Raw genomic sequence first — 16,647 nt, 5'->3', positions numbered from 1 at the left:
TGTGTGAAACAGAAGCACCTGCTAAACAAAATTGTGTTTTGCTGATTTGAAGACATGTTTATATCTTTCAACATATTCGTGGCTTACTAAGACATTAAACTAAATTAAATGAGTCTTTATCAAAAAAGGAAGATATTGCACCGAATGTGAGGCACTCTCATTACCCCCAGCGAGAAAAGAAGCGGTCTAATCTACCTAAAGGGACTAAGCGAACACGGAAGTACGGAGAGGTGAACCCTCTCGCAGCGCCTGTGTACTTTCTGGACAGCTGTTTCACGTTGCCAAAATACTGCGCAAGATGTTATCCACGATAGGCTGAAATAAAAACTATATGCAAGACAGTGGTGCAAATAAGCTAGTTGGAAAAGAAAGGGGTGCTTGTTTTGCCGCTGGGCGGTTTGGTGGATAACAAGCCCTCCAGTCTCTTCGCCCACCATGCAGAGGCTGACGGAGGCCGACTGCAGGAGTCGCACATAGCGGATATTTTATGGAAGGTGGGACGAGAGAGGCTGTGAGGCTGGGGACATCAGCTGAGTTGGGGAGAGAAACCTTACGTTAGCTAGCTAGCGTTCGTGAGTGGATATAAGCATTGAGTATTTTGACTTGATCATATCAACATCCCGCCGATTCAGTGGACATGGCTGCGAACGGTAACAATTTGACGCCTGGGATGGGAGAGATCATCCAGTTGAACGTCGGTGGGACAAGGTAGGCTGATGTCAACATGACAGCTCGATCATGATCGCCTGGTCACCATTTAGGACATTTAAAACGTGCCGAAGTAAAGCAAGGATATACACGGTGTCTTGTACATCTTGTTAGGGCACTTCATTATTTCTCTGTCTCACTCACTCACTCACTCACTCACTCACTCTCAAGCGCGCGCGCGCACACACACACACACACACACACAAACACAAACACAAACACACACAGTAGGTTTTCATGAAAATACATAATGTGCGCTTATAAACGAACAATTCTATTATTAAGCTAATATTGGTGCAAGTAATTATAATCTCCACCACTATGTGTGTGTGTGTGTGTGTGTGTGTAGCATTAGTAGAACAAATTAATAATTCCAGTCCACATAAGTATAAAATGTAAAGGGGAAATTTCCAGGCTGCCCCCCACCCTTTTAATTTGAACATACCCTGAACTGGCCTCACTTCTTTCCATAATCTAGTGATAGTAACTACTGTGTTATTGTGTCCTGGCAGGTTCAGCACCTCCAGACAGACTCTGATGTGGATCCCAGACTCGTTCTTCTCAAGGTGGGTTGAATGTTTGCCTGCTCTCTAAGAGCCCAGGATGCACACAGTGGCCCTGGACTGTTTGTGCAAGTGCTATTCCCACCTTGCCTCTGTGTACTCAGTGAATGAGCATTAGCTTCTGTCATCTCAGGGAGATTAGCACCTAGATTAGATTAGGCGTATCAAATACAGTATTGGTCACTGAAGTTCAGTGATGGAGTATATTGGGAGGACCATGGGTTTGGCAATGAAACATAGAAAGGTAACAGAAATGTGTCTGTACAACCATTTGAGTGGTATTGCAATGTACATATTTCAAAGCAGGAGTTCTTAAACGTGTTTAACAAGGGACCCAAACTGAATAAATTTAGCCTAGACTCCCCCTGGGACTTCGGCTAATTAAGCTATGCTAGCACTCTTGCCATGTAGGAGCCACCTACCAGAAGCAGGCCGGAGAGCCAGTGTGCACGCTAAATGCTGTGGTGCAGACACAAGTCATGTTACGTTTTCTTTGCTCAGTGCACTATTTGTGGAGAGAGGAGATGTTCTCGCCCCAGTTGTCAACTTAAATAAAGGGAAATTCAGATTACATATTTAATGTTAAGGAGTGTGTGTGTGTGTGTGTGTGTGTGTGTGTGTGTGTGTGTGTGTGTGTGGGAAGGGGGGGGGGGGTGCCATCCTCCCACCTCATATCATATTCATCCTTTCATCATGTTAAGTATCCAGCAACAATAGTTCTGATGGAAAAATGTCACAGAATTAAGAGACCTAACAATTTTCTATGTCAGTTTGCTTTCATTTCTTACATGTTACACCTTTTGCTATTTTACTATGGTGAAATTCTCTGATTTTAGACTTGTATTCACCAAATATTCAATACTAGCATTGGTATTGATGAATCCCTTGCTCTAAAATGTTTCTTATTTGGATACTGTCAGTACAATCTATGGACAAAGTTTTTATATATTGGTCTTGTACTTGTTTGTTTTCAGTGTCAGGTAGCCTAGATGATTATTTTTGTCTTTGCTTCAGTAGGATTCTAACCATCAAGGTAATTTTACAGCATTTGGTGTCTGTCACCATGTAATGAATGGATGTAGGGGAACCACTGTTGGGAGTGAAACAGGTGGTTGTTGCTGGGCAGTAATACCATGGCATGGTCGTAACTTACTCAAACACAGCCTGAGCTCGCAGTTTGACAACAGCTGACCAAGGAGTGCTAATGCCTGTCTGTCTGTCTGCCAGCCCACCTGTCTGTCTGTCTGTCTGTCTGTCTGTGTCTGCCTATCTGTCTGTCTGTCTGTGTCTGCCTATCTGTCTGTCTGTCTGTCTGTGTCTGCCTATCTGTCTGTCTGTCTGTCTGTGTCTGCCTATCTGTCTGTCTGTCTGTCTGTCTGTCTGTCTGTCTGTCTGTCTCTCTGCCCCCCAACTGTCTGTAGTCACTAAAGTCGTTCTTTGACTCCACATCCACATTACACACCTAAAATGGATGTAGCATTTTCAACATGTGTGTTATTGTAGCTTGGGACAACAACCGTCTTGTGTTCCTTCTCAGCAGAATATGATAAAATGTGTAAATAGCAATGCACGCTGATATGAAAACTTCCTGTTTTAGAAGGTAATAGTCCATAGTACAGAGACAACAGGTCAGAAGATTTGTTGCTGTCCAAATAGTTTTGATGTTTACTGCAGGCAGTAGTGTGGACCGACGTAACAGAGCTGTGAAGTGGAAATGGAGAACTGCTTGGGTTAACTGGAGCATTGTGTGTGTGTGTGTGTGTGTGTGTGTGTGTGTGTGTGTGTGTGTGTGTGTGTGTGTGTGTGTGTGTGTGTGTGTGTGTGTGTGTGTGTGTGTGTGTGTGTGTGTGTGTGTGTGTGTGTGTGTGTGTGTGTGTGTGTATGTTTTCCAGTTTGCTGAGCGGTAGGATATCAACTCTTCGGGATGAAACTGGAGCCGTAAGTATAGCTTCAGTTGCATCTTATTCCATCAGACAAAACCAGGACAGTGTCTTCAGGCCAAATCCGACCCTCCCCAAAATTCGTCTTGGCATTTAAGAGATGTTCCATTTTTTGCATAACAAGATGCGTCATCTGTTCTGTTATGATGTAATTTATTGAATTATGATGAGATTTTGAGATGGCATTGTTATGTTTACAAACAAACGAGATATGACATTAAACCAAAATCCATAATTAAATTTAATCCATTTGCATTTCATCATGTTTTGATACCGCTGGGCTGGATGCACACTACAAGATTTTGACCACAGGCTTTACCACATAGATAAAGAGATTAAGAACATGTAAATGAACATTGCTGTTGTATTGAATGAAAACATATATCTTTGCTATGGTCGTGTTTTTAGTCATTTTCAGATTCATGCCCATGCGTAATTGAAATTATGCAATGGGTTTTGAATGGGTCTGATCGGCCCTAGGCTCAGAGATAGACACAAACTCTCAGTACAAGTAAAAATATTTACATCACCATAAGAAAACAGTCAAATCAACATAATTGGATTTACAAGGTTTTCATTTATGATGCATTTTTCTCACAGGCCAATCATAACAATTTGGTTGGGACAGCAACTTTGATGAAAGAGTCCATCTTTAAAAAACGATGCCCTTTCACAAATCTCTTTTCCACAATGGTTAATGAAGACCTGCATTTGCCCCTTACTGTGTGTTCTTCTGCTTCCAGATATTTATTGACAGGGACCCTACAGCTTTTGCACCCATCCTGAACTTCCTCCGAACCAAAGAATTGGACTTGAGGTAAGGAGTCATGAACAGTCTATGTTCTGTTTGACTGTAAACATTCAAATATCATTGTCAATGTCAAATGCCATTTTTAGGAAGTAATTCTGTTGGGTTGTGGCCGCTGTTTTACAGTATGTGCTCTTTCTTTTTCTTGGCAGAGGTGTGAACATCAGCATTCTGCGACATGAAGCAGAGTTTTATGGGATAACTCCTTTAGGTATGTTCCTGCAAGGAGTTTTAAGAGGGGTGAATGGAGGTAGCAACCTTCTTGTTAGCACAAATATTGGTGATTATAGACATTAGGGAAACCTCTGGGGAAAATAATGCACCTGCCCTCTGTCCCTCTTTGGTGAATGTGTGTAAAATCCCCATTTTATCAACACAATTCACCTCTACACTCTCCCTCTTGTTGTGTCTGGGCAAATGTCCCACTTATCAAACATTGTTCTGAATTCATATACAACGTGTCCAAGGTCAAAGCCTTGATACTTTCAGTTTCATATAATACCCCACTGTTGTTGTAGTTCCTGTTTCAGTGTGTTTTAACTTCCCTGCATTGTCTGTGTTCAGGGATGGGAAAGCTATCAAGATGTTAGTTTATGATTACTGATCACCTGCGTAAAGTAATAATCAGGAACAAAATCAACTCAGTAACATAACCTAATTTCAGATACCTCTGGTTTAAAAGTTTAAAACAGTTTATTCTGATATCCAGACATTAATTTGGATATTGTTATTATTGATTTATCATCATCTGCAACTATAATCATCTATTATATATTCAGAAAATGTTTTAAAAATCTAGAGAGCATAATTTTCAATTACTTTTTCTGAGTAATCCAATAAGTAATCACTTATTTTTTCAAAAATATCTCTAATCCTATTTTTAGTGCCATGAGCTGATTGCAGCTACCAGATTTTCGTAATCATATGAATTAACTGGAGTTCTTTTTGGATATATAAACTGTTACTCATCGACTTGGTGTGTGTGTGTGTGTGTGTGTGTGTGTGTGTGTGTGTGTGTGTGTGTGTGTGTGTGTGTGTGTGTGTGTGTGTGTGTGTGTGCGTGCGTGTGCGTGTGCGTGTGCGTGTGCGTGTGTGTGTGTGCGCAGTGCGACGCCTCCTGCTGTGTGAGGAACTGGACCGCTCATCATGTGGTAGTGTTCTCTTCCACGGCTACCTCCCGCCCCCAGGTAAACTCATGGAACTAGTTGATTGGCTGATTGAAGGTTTGATTGATGGGTCGGTGTATTCCGCTGATGTTGCAACAGAAATAGTGGCTATGAACACACAAATCCAGATTGTAATTGGGACTGGTTATACCATGTCTGAACACAAGCCATAAACAGTAACAAAACAGCAGAGCTCCACATCAACGTTAATTTCAGTGTGTCTTTACTCGACAGCCATCCCAGCCCGTAAGTCAAGCCCCCCCTCCGCAGCCTCTAGCTCCGCCCTTGAGGAGCGGCCCGGTCCAAGTGGAGCAGAGGGGGGGTTCACCCGAACCGTTCCCCCCGCTCACCCCTCCCTTCCCGGCCCACCTGGGACAGAGGACACCCACAGACTGGGTGAGTAGACCAGGACCCCAAACCCCAAAGACTGAGTGAGATAGTTTACCGCTGAGTACAGCAAACCATGGAACAATGATGGATTAATAATTAAAGGATAAGGCTGGTGTTTTTTAATGCATTGCTTACCATCAACAAATCCTATGAAAATAACAAAATCAACAATCCGTTTGCTCTATTCCCGTTACTTTCTGACTTCCCACATACCATTTTTAACTGTCAACCCGGAAGTAATTGGCTCCAATTGTAAGCTAAAAACCTTGAAATACAGCTCACAAAGACATAGTTTACATTTTAAAAATCACTAACTGTTACCATGAAAAGTCAGGCTGTTGTAGTTAATACAAATCAAATTCAAATGGGAACAAATTCTTCATTATGCCGGGGACTATTTTCGGTGCCACGGAACTACTTTCCTGAGATCGCAAAGTGTTTACAGCCGGCTTATTAAGTTGTTTGAGGAAAAAGTCGGCTGGCCCGGTGCATCGTGATGATGAATATGCTGCCCAGAGCAACGGCATGGCTCTTTGACGTGTTTTTAATTGTTTTTTTAATACAATGGAGTTCTATGGCTGCTGGGACACGGCTTCATTGGGCACCGGCTACATGGACGAGATTTGCTGGTAAAACAAAATCATTGCTGATTTTGTTATTTTCATAGGTTTTGTTGACGGTAAGCAATCAATGCATTAAAAAACACCGGCCTTATTCTGTGTGCAAAACAAATATATTACAGTAAGCTGTGTCTGAAATGTAATTTTTGACTCACTTACTGAGGGCTGGCAAACAAACAAAATGTAGCTGCCAAGAATATTTTTTACTGGCCAAAGTAATTAATATACAGTTTACAGAGAAATATGTCACCCTTCCCGTTTTCAGCTGTATTTCACCTAGAATGTCGTACCTCATGGAATCAGTTACTGTGTGTTAATTTAAAACTTGCTCACTCATTTATACAACCAAGGCATTCAAATGTTATTGTCTCATAAAGTTACTGGCCAGGTGGCCTTTACTGATTTATCTGCCAAAGAAAAAAATGTAATGTTATTTGGTGCAGAGCAGGTGTAATTTCAGAGCCTTACTGTATGTACAGAATAGATGGCTCCCTATTTTTGGCAGTGAAGTCACTCTTGTGAGGATGATGTTCCGGTTCTGTGGAAGAACAGCATTTTCTTTCTAAGCTGGGTTGTTATAGCTATCACTTTTCAACCCAGACTAATGCAAATTTGACCTGATGTATCAGAATTTAAATGCTAGCTAATGGAGACAGTCTGTAAATCGGAGACATATAGCTCTTCGGGGCAAGTGCCCAAAATCCATAAGTTCCATTTCAGAGGAAAATAAGAGCAAGCAGAGAAAGGCAGGACTGTCAGTAGGAATGTGTAATGCAGCAATGGGTCTACACCCTGGGACACTCGTGTGTGTGTGTGTGTGTGTGTGTGTGTGTGTGTGTGTGTGTGTGTGTGTGTGTGTGTGTGTGTGCTCTTGCATGCATGCTGTGTCTGGGTTTATGTGTATGTTTGTATATGTTTACGTGTGTGTGTGGTCTGTATGTGCGTGGAACACAGTGTGTGTGTGTGTGAGAGAATGAGAGGGTATGTACTGTATATGTTTGCCCACATCTGTGTGTGTGTGTGTGTGTATTTCTGTGAGTGTGTGGGTGCATTAATGCTGGAGCTAATGTGACCTGACACATCCTTTTAGTGGACTGACTAGCGGAGTTAAAAGCTCTGACTGAGGTAGCCTAGATTCACATCGGCCCGCTCTGTGTTGAGGATGACATCAGCTCAGAGAATACACTCAGCTGCAACAAAGAAAAGACTGTGTGTGCTTGGGGTTGAGTCTTTACATCACATTTCAAACTAAACATCACTGATTGTATTGTAATCCATCTTCTCTGTAAATCTCTGCACACTCCCATGACAGGGAGGAGAGACTGCCTGCTGTAAAAATCTAGAAAATATGAAATAAGTGTGTTGTGTGTATTTGTGTGTGTGTACAGGTCCTACAGTTGACCCGAGGAAGGTGTTGATTATAGCAGGACACCACAACTGGATTGTAGCGGCTTATGCACACTTTGTCATCTGCTACAGGTAATACTGCCACTGAGTCATTTGTTCAAAGCTGCTTTACCTCAGATCTATAGTTCATAAGGGGGAAGCATTTAATTTTTTATGGTAAAAAGATGGATGCCATCCTCTGTTGTCTCCTGTCAAATTTCTCCCTGAATGCTACTTCCATTACATTATCCATTACTAGCAGTACACAAACTGTCATTTCTGGCTCTGTACATATTAATTTTAGACTAATAATTTGTTTATTAACCCAGGTAGGCCAGTTATTAACAACATTTTACTGTCTTCTATGATGGAAAGGCTCGAGATTGAGAAAAAAATTTGTCTTTTTATAATCTTCTAATCTAGTGGTTTGCACCTTACTCTGCATTGGGAAATAAGGAATAAGGAAAGCGGAGAAAAAGGTGTGTGTGATCTCACTACAGGATAAAGGAATCTTCTGGATGGCAGCAGGTGTTTTCCTCGCCTTATCTTGACTGGACCATCGAACGCATCGCGCTCAACGCCAAGGTGGTGGGCGGCCCGCACGGCGACAAGGACAAGATGGTGGCCGCCGCCTCCGAAAGCAGCATCATCCTCTGGAGCATCCAAGATGGAGGCAGCGGCAATGAGATAGGTAGGGGAGCAGGGTTTTTCTGGAATTTCATGGAATTTTGAGAAGAAAGTCAGGGAATTTGATAAATTCTCTGTGGATTTCAGGGAATATCAGGGAATTGTACAAATGGGTCACTTTGCAAGAATATACCAGAATGTATTTTCTTTTCTTTTCTTGTTAATTATACACAATATGCCTAACACCTTGCTGAATTTTGACCTCACCCTCCACCCACCGTATCCCCACACCCAAATACACACTCACTCCTCTCTGTCTCCCTCTCCCCCAGGTGTATTCAGTCTGGGTGTACCAGTGGACGATCTCTTCTTCATTGGGAACCAGCTGGTTGCTACGAGCCATACTGGGAAGGTTGGGGTCTGGAATGCCGTCACACAGCACTGGCAGGTGGGAGGACGTCTGTGTGTGTGTACATGTATGTATGTGTGTGTGTGTGTGTGTGTATGTGTGTGTGGGAAAGAGAGAGCAAGGGGGGAGGAATGGGGGGGAGTTTGGTATTTTCCTCTGTTTATTGTATAAAGCTGCTGTATATACTGCCGCAAACAAATTTGTGTTTAACAAGAGAAGGACGTTTTTTTGTTTACTGTTTGCATGGATTTGACCATCCCTTGTGTGTACATGTGTGTATGTTTTCAAGATAAGATAAAATAATCCTTTATTAATCCCACAACGGGGAAATTTACAGTGTTACAGCAGCAAAGGGGATAGTGCAAAAGCAAGTAAAAAAAGGCATCAGTAAAAAGCAAGATATAATGAATAAATAAGTAAACAGTAAACAGTAAACGGTTGAATTCACATTATTGCACATAGGAAATATTGATATTGCACAGTTTGGTATACATTGATATTCCACATGAGTGAATTTGTTCAGACTTGGTGTGTGTGGTCTACTGGGAGCAGTGTTGATTGTAAAGTGTGACAGCAGCAGGAAGGAAGGACCTGCGATACCTCTCCTTCACACACTGCGGGTGAAGCAGCCTGTCACTGAAGGAGCTGCCCAGTGCTGTCAGAGTGTCCTGTATGGGGTGGGACATGTTCTGGGGGTGATAGCTTAGCCATCATTCTCCTTTCTCCCACCACCTCCACTGGGTCAAGGGGGCATCCCAGGACAGAGCTGGCCTTCTTAACCAGTCTGTTAAGTCTCTTCCTATCAGCAGTCGAGATGCTGTTGCCCCAGCAGACCACTCCATAGAAGATGGCTGATGCCACCACAGAGTCAAAGAAGGTCCTCAGGAGTGCCCCCTGCACTCCAAAAGACTCCTCAGCAGATAGAGTCTTCTCTGGCCTTTCTTGTAAAGTACATTTGTATTGTCTGTCCAGTCCAGTTTATTATTCAGGTGAACACCCAGGTACTTGTAAGACTTCACCATCTCAATGTCCATTCCCTGGATGTTCACTGGTACAGGAGGAGAGTGTTTGCTCCTGCTCCTTTGGTTTTCCCCGCATCGATCTGGAGGCGGTTCCGCTGGCACCATTCCACAAAGCCCTGGGTCAGTTCTCTGTACTCCCCGTTGTCCCCATCTGTGATGAGGCCGACGATTGTGGAGTCGTCAGAGAACTTTTGCAGGTGGCCGTTGGCTGAGTTGTGTGTGAGACTCAAGTGTGAGACTGTGAATATGTGCAATAATGCTGGAGCTGTCGTGACTTTACTTCTGTGTGTGTGTGTGTGTGTGTATGTGTGTGTATGTTAGGTTCAAGATGTGGTTCCCATCACCAGTTGTGACACAGCAGGATCCTTCCTACTACTGGGCTGCAACAACGGCTCTATCTACTATATAGGTACACACACACACACACACACACACACACATGCACCCTCCTCCCCCACCCACAGGGTTATTTACAAATACATTTGCGCAAAGACATTCAGTCATCAGGCCAGCACATTGAACATACAGTACATGCCTTGATTACATAATAAACTTGCATGCACAAAGTTGCTGATGTCCTGAATTCAAGGCCCTGGAATGTCTTAAATACCTTTTAAATCTTAAATAAGGTTTAAAAATGATACTTTTTCTCGGTGCACTATGTTTCTAGGAAGCATACTCTGATACAGCTTCTATTTTTTTGCCTTTCAGGCTTATTTTTGGGATGAAATTAGTCTTTCATTTTATTTAGATTGGCATTAAAAATGTCAAAAGTCCTAAATTTAACTACAGAAATCTGTAATCAGACATTTTTTTAACAAATTTGTATCATATTTTCAACCCCATTTTGTCATGATTTTGCACTCCTTAGCTTATTTATTCTCTAATCTGACAAAATTCCCATTAAGCCTTGTTCTGAAATAGGCAACTTAGTTGGATTTTACTGAGCATATCAACCTTCTCTCTCTCTCTCTCTCACACACACACACACAGACACACAAACATATTAATGTTTTGTCTTGTTCTCTGCTTTTCAGACATGCAGAAGTTTCCACTGAGGATGAAGGATAATGATCTGCTGGTGACGGAGCTTTATCATGACCCTTCAAATGACGCGATCACTGCACTGTCTGTCTACCTCACACCTAAAACCAGTCAGTACACACACACACACACTGCCATGACACATGACCCATTTCACCCATTCGTCAGTGCCAATATACACACACACAAAATTACCATAATATTGTATCTCATTCACTCACTCACTCATTATTTTTTGATTATTTTCTTTTCTCTTCTTCCTTTATCTTGCTCTAAGCTTAAAAACATGTAGTATAAGTCACAGTTCTACATCTGACAATAAAATATTTTTGTAATGTAACTCTCTCTCTGTCTCTCTCCCTCCCTCTCCTCTGTTCCCAGGTGTGAGTGGGAACTGGATCGAGATAGCCTACGGGACCAGTAGCGGTGCAGTGAGGGTGATAGTTCAACACCCGGAGACGGTGGGATCGGGCCCCCAGCTCTTCCAGACGTTCACCGTGCACAGGAGCCCAGTGACAAAGATTATGTTGTCTGAGAAACATCTGGTGTCAGGTGAGGAAGGATCGATCTCCTCCTGTCTCGATCGACAGAGACAAAAAGACTGAATGGCTGGTGGCTCTGACAGTGCCAAGCACTCTGCTCTTGAGCATTAGCTAGTAAACTGACTAGATATTGTTCTGAAGCTACCACTGAAAATATTAAGCTAAGAACAGCATGTTGTGTGTTGAAGTTGGGCTTAGTGCAACTTTAAACACAGGTAACACACACTGCAGTGGTTGCAACTCTTTGGAACCATAGAAAATATTGGAAAAATGTAGCGCTTCTGCTTTGTGTTGTCAGTCTGATCATTCAGATACAATGTTGAGGTAAACGCACACCAGATAACAGGAGGTGCTGGTCATGGTACAAGTGCCATTGTAGATAAAGAAGAACAACCGCACACTCAGCTCCACATAAAGGATTTAATAACCAATGTTTTGGTCTATGATCATTGTCATAGACAAGGAGGGATGATTGGGAGGATTACAGTGGATAGTGAAGGAATATAGAAGAGAGAACACTAGAAGAGCAGACCATTAACACATAGTCTAATCATCTTGTTCTTGTTTATGTGTGTTCTCTTTGTCTGTATGTCTCTGGGCGTATACATATGATTGCATTCTTGCCTGTGTTTGTATCCTTGTGTGTTAGTGTGTGCGGACAACAACCACGTTCGGACGTGGACGGTGACTCGGTTCAGAGGGATGATCTCCACCCAGCCGGGCTCCACTCCTCTGGCCTCCTTCAAAATCCTCTCCCTGGAGGAGACAGAGAGCCACGGCAGCTACGGCTCTGGGAATGATATAGGTGAGAAGACGGATGGAATGGATTCTCTCACCTACTGTCCCTGTAAGAGACTCGATAAAGATAAGACTTTAATAATCCTTGAGGGGAAACTGGGCAGTTGCAGATAATAGCAGGGTACAGCAAAGAAAAAAAGAATACAATAGACGATCATATGGACATGTGCAACTGAAAGTTTCAACACTAGAAAATGTTATGTAGAAATGTATGCATGAAAATGTGTGGATTGCAGAATTAATAGGGTGTGCAAAATAGCAGCAATAGTTGTAGCAGTAGGACTAATTCAGATGAACACAAAACATGAAGTATGATGATATGTATGATGTGAGAATATGCCAAAGCATGAAATCACTTAGAAAATAATGTCATGCAATCTAAACAAATGAGAGGAAAAATACTAATATGAAGGTAAAAGAATTGTGAAATGACAGCATATATACAAGATGTGCTTGTATTCACATTAACAGGTCCACAGAAGTAAAACACTAGACACCTTATCAGTGTATTCAAATTCTGTAGATAACATACAGAACATGCAGATTACTGGCTGTTCAACTTATCGAAACCTCCAGATGGAGGTACTGTACCAATATGCAAGGCACATGTCTATTGTTGTCTGCTCTAATCATCACTATAATAATCCAAACATATTTATGGATTAAGTCTGTGTGTGTACATACTGTATATGCAGATTCATATGGATGTACTGACATATGTACAGATCAGAAGCAGTGCAAGCAAATGTCGTGCAGGATAGTCCAGAGCATGGGAATGTGAAAAGCAGTCTGTTATAATTTGTATAGTTTATATGGGCAGTGCAGGCGCTCTGCTGCAGCATCTTCCTCATTGGCTGAGGCTGGAGCTTGGACAGAAAGCCTAGTACAGTATATAACTTGTACAGCGGAAATATACCTGAATATGTTTTCAAATGGTTTAACTAGTTATGGTGTGTTTAATGCATCTTGCAAGCCTCCTGAGAATAACCACCTTTTTGGGAAATAAGCTCTTTGATCAACAGTTGTGGGACAATAAGATTGGTAGCAATGTTACGACAGAGTGTTTCATGCTTTAGCACATGGTGCATGTTAAGTGGTATGAACTAGCTTTGCACCAAAGCATCCTAAATACTGAACATACAGAAATGAAACTGTTACCAGTCTCCTTGCTGCACAATTGTTGATCAAAAGCTGGTGCATTGCCTTAAAGAGCTCCAAAAGTGGACATATCGCTTGCACAATGTTCTACTATTGTCCTAGTTCTCTTATACTAGTTCTACTATTGTAGTGTTCTGCTACGTGTTTTCTACTAGTATTTTGATTTGGTCTTGTTGGGGCCGGATTTAAGATACCATGGTAAAGACTGGGTGTGTTTCTGCTCTCAGGTCCGTTTGGAGAGAGAGACGATCAGCAGGTTTTCATCCAGAAGGTCATCCCCATCACCAACAAACTGTTTGTCAGGCTCTCCTCTACTGGAAAGAGGTATGATGTCCACCATGTTCTTTCTCTGTCTCTCTCTTTTGTTAGTTGACTGAGGTTTATGTGTTTACATGCAAGTGTCTGTTGACATGTATCTATGTGTGTGTGTGTGTGTGTTAGGATCTGTGAGGTGCAGTCAGTGGATGGGACCACCATCTCCTCTTTCATGGTGCGGGAGTGTGAGGGTTCCAGCCGGATGGGGTCGCGACCCCGGCGCTATCTGTTCACTGGCCACGGAAACGGCAGCATCCAGATGTGGGACCTGACCACTGCCATGGACACCGCTAACAAAGGAGAGGAGAAGAAGAAAGAGGGTGAGAACAGAGAGAGAGAGAAGAGGAAATAATGTACAGTATAATAATATACATATATAATATACAGATTTGATTGTTTCTTTTAATGAGCTGTGCGTTTGTGTTTGATAGATGTAGGCGGGCCTACAGAGGAGGAGCTGCTGCAGCTGTTGGACCAGTGTGACCTGAGCACCTCCCGCTGTGCCACGCCAAACATAAGCCCCGCCCCCTCTGTGCTGCACCACACACGCCTCCGAGAGTCCTGCTCCAGGTTAGAAAGTAGATGGTACACAGACAGCAAGAAAGGCAGACAGACACATTCAACTGCCTCCAAGAGTATATATTCACTAATACACACAAACACACACAAAATAATGAACCACTCAACCCCCCTCCCTTCCCCTTCCTACCTCTTACTCTATGTCTCTACAAATACATACATACATACATATATATTGTACAAAAAAGGTACCAAACTCTCTCTCCTTCTTTCCACATCTCATTGTCTCATACGCACACTACAGCAATAACTTGGCTGCGCCTCTTATGGATTATTATCGGATTATTATTAGATTGCTTTATGGGATCATGGGATTATGGGATTTATCAGCACAGTCGGAACAGGTCTTTGACCAGCCATTGAAGCTCTCATCTGTCTCCCTCTCTCTCACTTTCTTCCTCCATCCCAGTCTCCAGTTACAGGCCCAGGAGCCCATTCCTGAGAGCCAGGCTACCTATGGAGCTCTGCGGCCCTACAGAGAGAGCCCCCTGCTGGCCCGCGCACGGCGGACTGAGTCCTTCCACAGCTACAGGTAAAGTAACATCTGTCTGCCTGTTCAGAGACAGCAGTCCAAGACCTCATTTACACCTGGTATTAAAATATGATCTGCATCCAAGTATGCCATCCTGAGAATGAACAATCCAATCACGCCTCTTGCATTTACACTAAGTATTTCTCTCTCTCTCTCATTGTCTGCATTTTGTCTACATTATGATCATTGGATCTAATTTTCTGTGCGCACTATGCAAAGCAGGAAAGTGCGTCTATTGTCAACAAAAACAAACATGGCAGGTGTAGGTTCACTAGGGGCGATTACTGTACAGCCTGTGGTGGAAAGGGTTGTCTTCTACAACTTGGTGGTGCGGTGAGACAAGGGAAGTTTGGGGGATGACATGCAACAAGGATCCCAGGCCGGATTCAAGCCTTAGCCAACTGAGCCACCAGGAGGATGACTTGGTGATGAGGTTTCTACCTGTGGTGAAGATCTACTCCATGGATGGACAATTTCTCACTAATGTGAACACACTGTACTGTATGCACACACGCACTTAATGTATTTACACCATGCATTAATATACGTTTTCCTTATCCAGATATAATTTAGATCACATTTTAATACCAGACAATCTATCATTCATGCATCTACCTACCCACTCATTACTGACACCCATCCATCTGTCTTTCTCCAGAGACTTCCAGAACTTCAGCCTGAGTCGAGGTGCACTGGAGAGCCCGGGTCAGACGGCCACCCAGGGCCCCGGCCCCTGCCCCGCCCCCGACGCCCGCCGCTCGCTCTGCGACTTTGGGCATGAGGAGAGCGAGAGGAGGGCCTCAGCGATGGAGCTCTGGGCGAGCCGAACCACTGTTGCTAGTTCTAACACTAATGCCGCTGCCGGTGTTTCCGGGGCGACGGCAGAAGCCGTTCCGGAGTCTCCGCGGCAGCCTCCTGACAGCCCGGTCGTCGGAGGCGATGTTCGGCGAAAGGTGCAACCGCAGCCGGAGGAGGGAGAGGGGGCGGGGTCAGGGGGCGAAGGGCCGAGGGCGGAGGGAGGCGTGAGGAAGAAGGGAGTGCTAGAAGGAGGCTTGTTTCTGGGGAGGAAGAGGGCTCCGCCGGTTCCCCACCTCTCCTCCCTCCCCTCCCTGTCCGCCGGATCTGAGGGAGGCGGCAGCGACTCTTCTTCCACCGCCTCGCCCTCCCCGACCAAACTGGCCTCCTCCACCTCCCCCCGACACAGGAAGCTGGCCCCAGAGCCGTCCAATCAGGACAGCAGCCTGTGAGGGGCAGACAGCGCAAAGTGCCCACCCCTTTCTCTTTCTACCAATCAGAAGCATCTCACAGATGAGTCCTGTAGTCTTGTGACTGAAGGGTGGGATTGGGTGTGTGTAGGTGAGTCAGCTCTCTCCACCCCCTCAGGCCACACCTCCATTGGTGGGGAAATGACAGCACTGACCCTAGATCAGCTTCTAGTGGCAGTGGCATAATGGAGGCTATACACAGTATGTACAGAATATATACCCAACTCTGGGCGTAGAGAGTATATCCGCTTGTCAACCTAATTACCAATGACACACGTATATGGTTGGGCTGTAGCATACCCACCTGCTCAGTGGGACACACATCTCTTCAATAAAGTAAAGTATGGAATACATTATGTACACAATTTGGTATCCCCAATGGAATCAAGCCAAATGCTTACAAGGAAGGACTGGAAATAGCCACAGAGGATCAATGTGACATCAACTGAAGGCAACGATACCCCCCTCTTCAACACCACTTGTCGAGCGGCCACCCCACCCTAACCCAGCGCTTCTTAATCTGTGGGGATGCAAAATGGGTCAAGGGCCTGCTCCTTTTGGGACTCCAAATAACAAGAGTGCTAACATGTTTTAATGAGTCTGTGTCCCAGGACAAGCTCAGTTTGCGTTCCAGGTTGAAAAATGGAAGTTTAAGAACATCTGCCGGAGTCACAGGAATTGGAAGTTTAATATTATACTTTGCACTACAAGGTTCAGCATGAAGAAGCAGTTGTAACATCCCAACACTAACAGCCCGCCATCTCATCCAAAACAG

General features: G+C 43.8%; 1 protein-coding gene across 1 annotated transcript; it reads left to right on the top strand.

Moving 5' to 3' along the window:
- Positions 1–531: 531 nt before the first annotated feature.
- On the top strand, positions 532–15,854 carry kctd3 (potassium channel tetramerization domain containing 3). Its single transcript, XM_071512291.1, has 19 exons — positions 532–708; positions 1,221–1,274; positions 3,164–3,209; positions 3,955–4,028; positions 4,172–4,230; positions 5,126–5,206; positions 5,420–5,581; positions 7,584–7,674; positions 8,082–8,272; positions 8,541–8,656; positions 9,961–10,048; positions 10,677–10,793; positions 11,065–11,235; positions 11,875–12,030; positions 13,409–13,505; positions 13,623–13,816; positions 13,928–14,066; positions 14,485–14,607; positions 15,266–15,854. The coding sequence occupies exons 1-19, from the start codon at positions 638–640 to the stop codon at positions 15,852–15,854; spliced, it is 2,619 nt and encodes an 872-aa protein (XP_071368392.1). The 5' UTR covers positions 532–637.
- Positions 15,855–16,647: the final 793 nt, after the last annotated feature.

Source organism: Centroberyx affinis, unplaced genomic scaffold, assembly GCF_046629955.1.
Source record: "Centroberyx affinis isolate AG114_WGS23_722 - 3 ecotype Tasmania unplaced genomic scaffold, CSIRO-AGI_Caff_v1 ptg006213l_1, whole genome shotgun sequence".
NCBI classification, from domain to species: domain Eukaryota; kingdom Metazoa; phylum Chordata; class Actinopteri; order Beryciformes; family Berycidae; genus Centroberyx; species Centroberyx affinis.
Note: the sequence above shows the minus strand (reverse complement) of the source record. Positions and strands in the feature narration are given on the sequence as shown.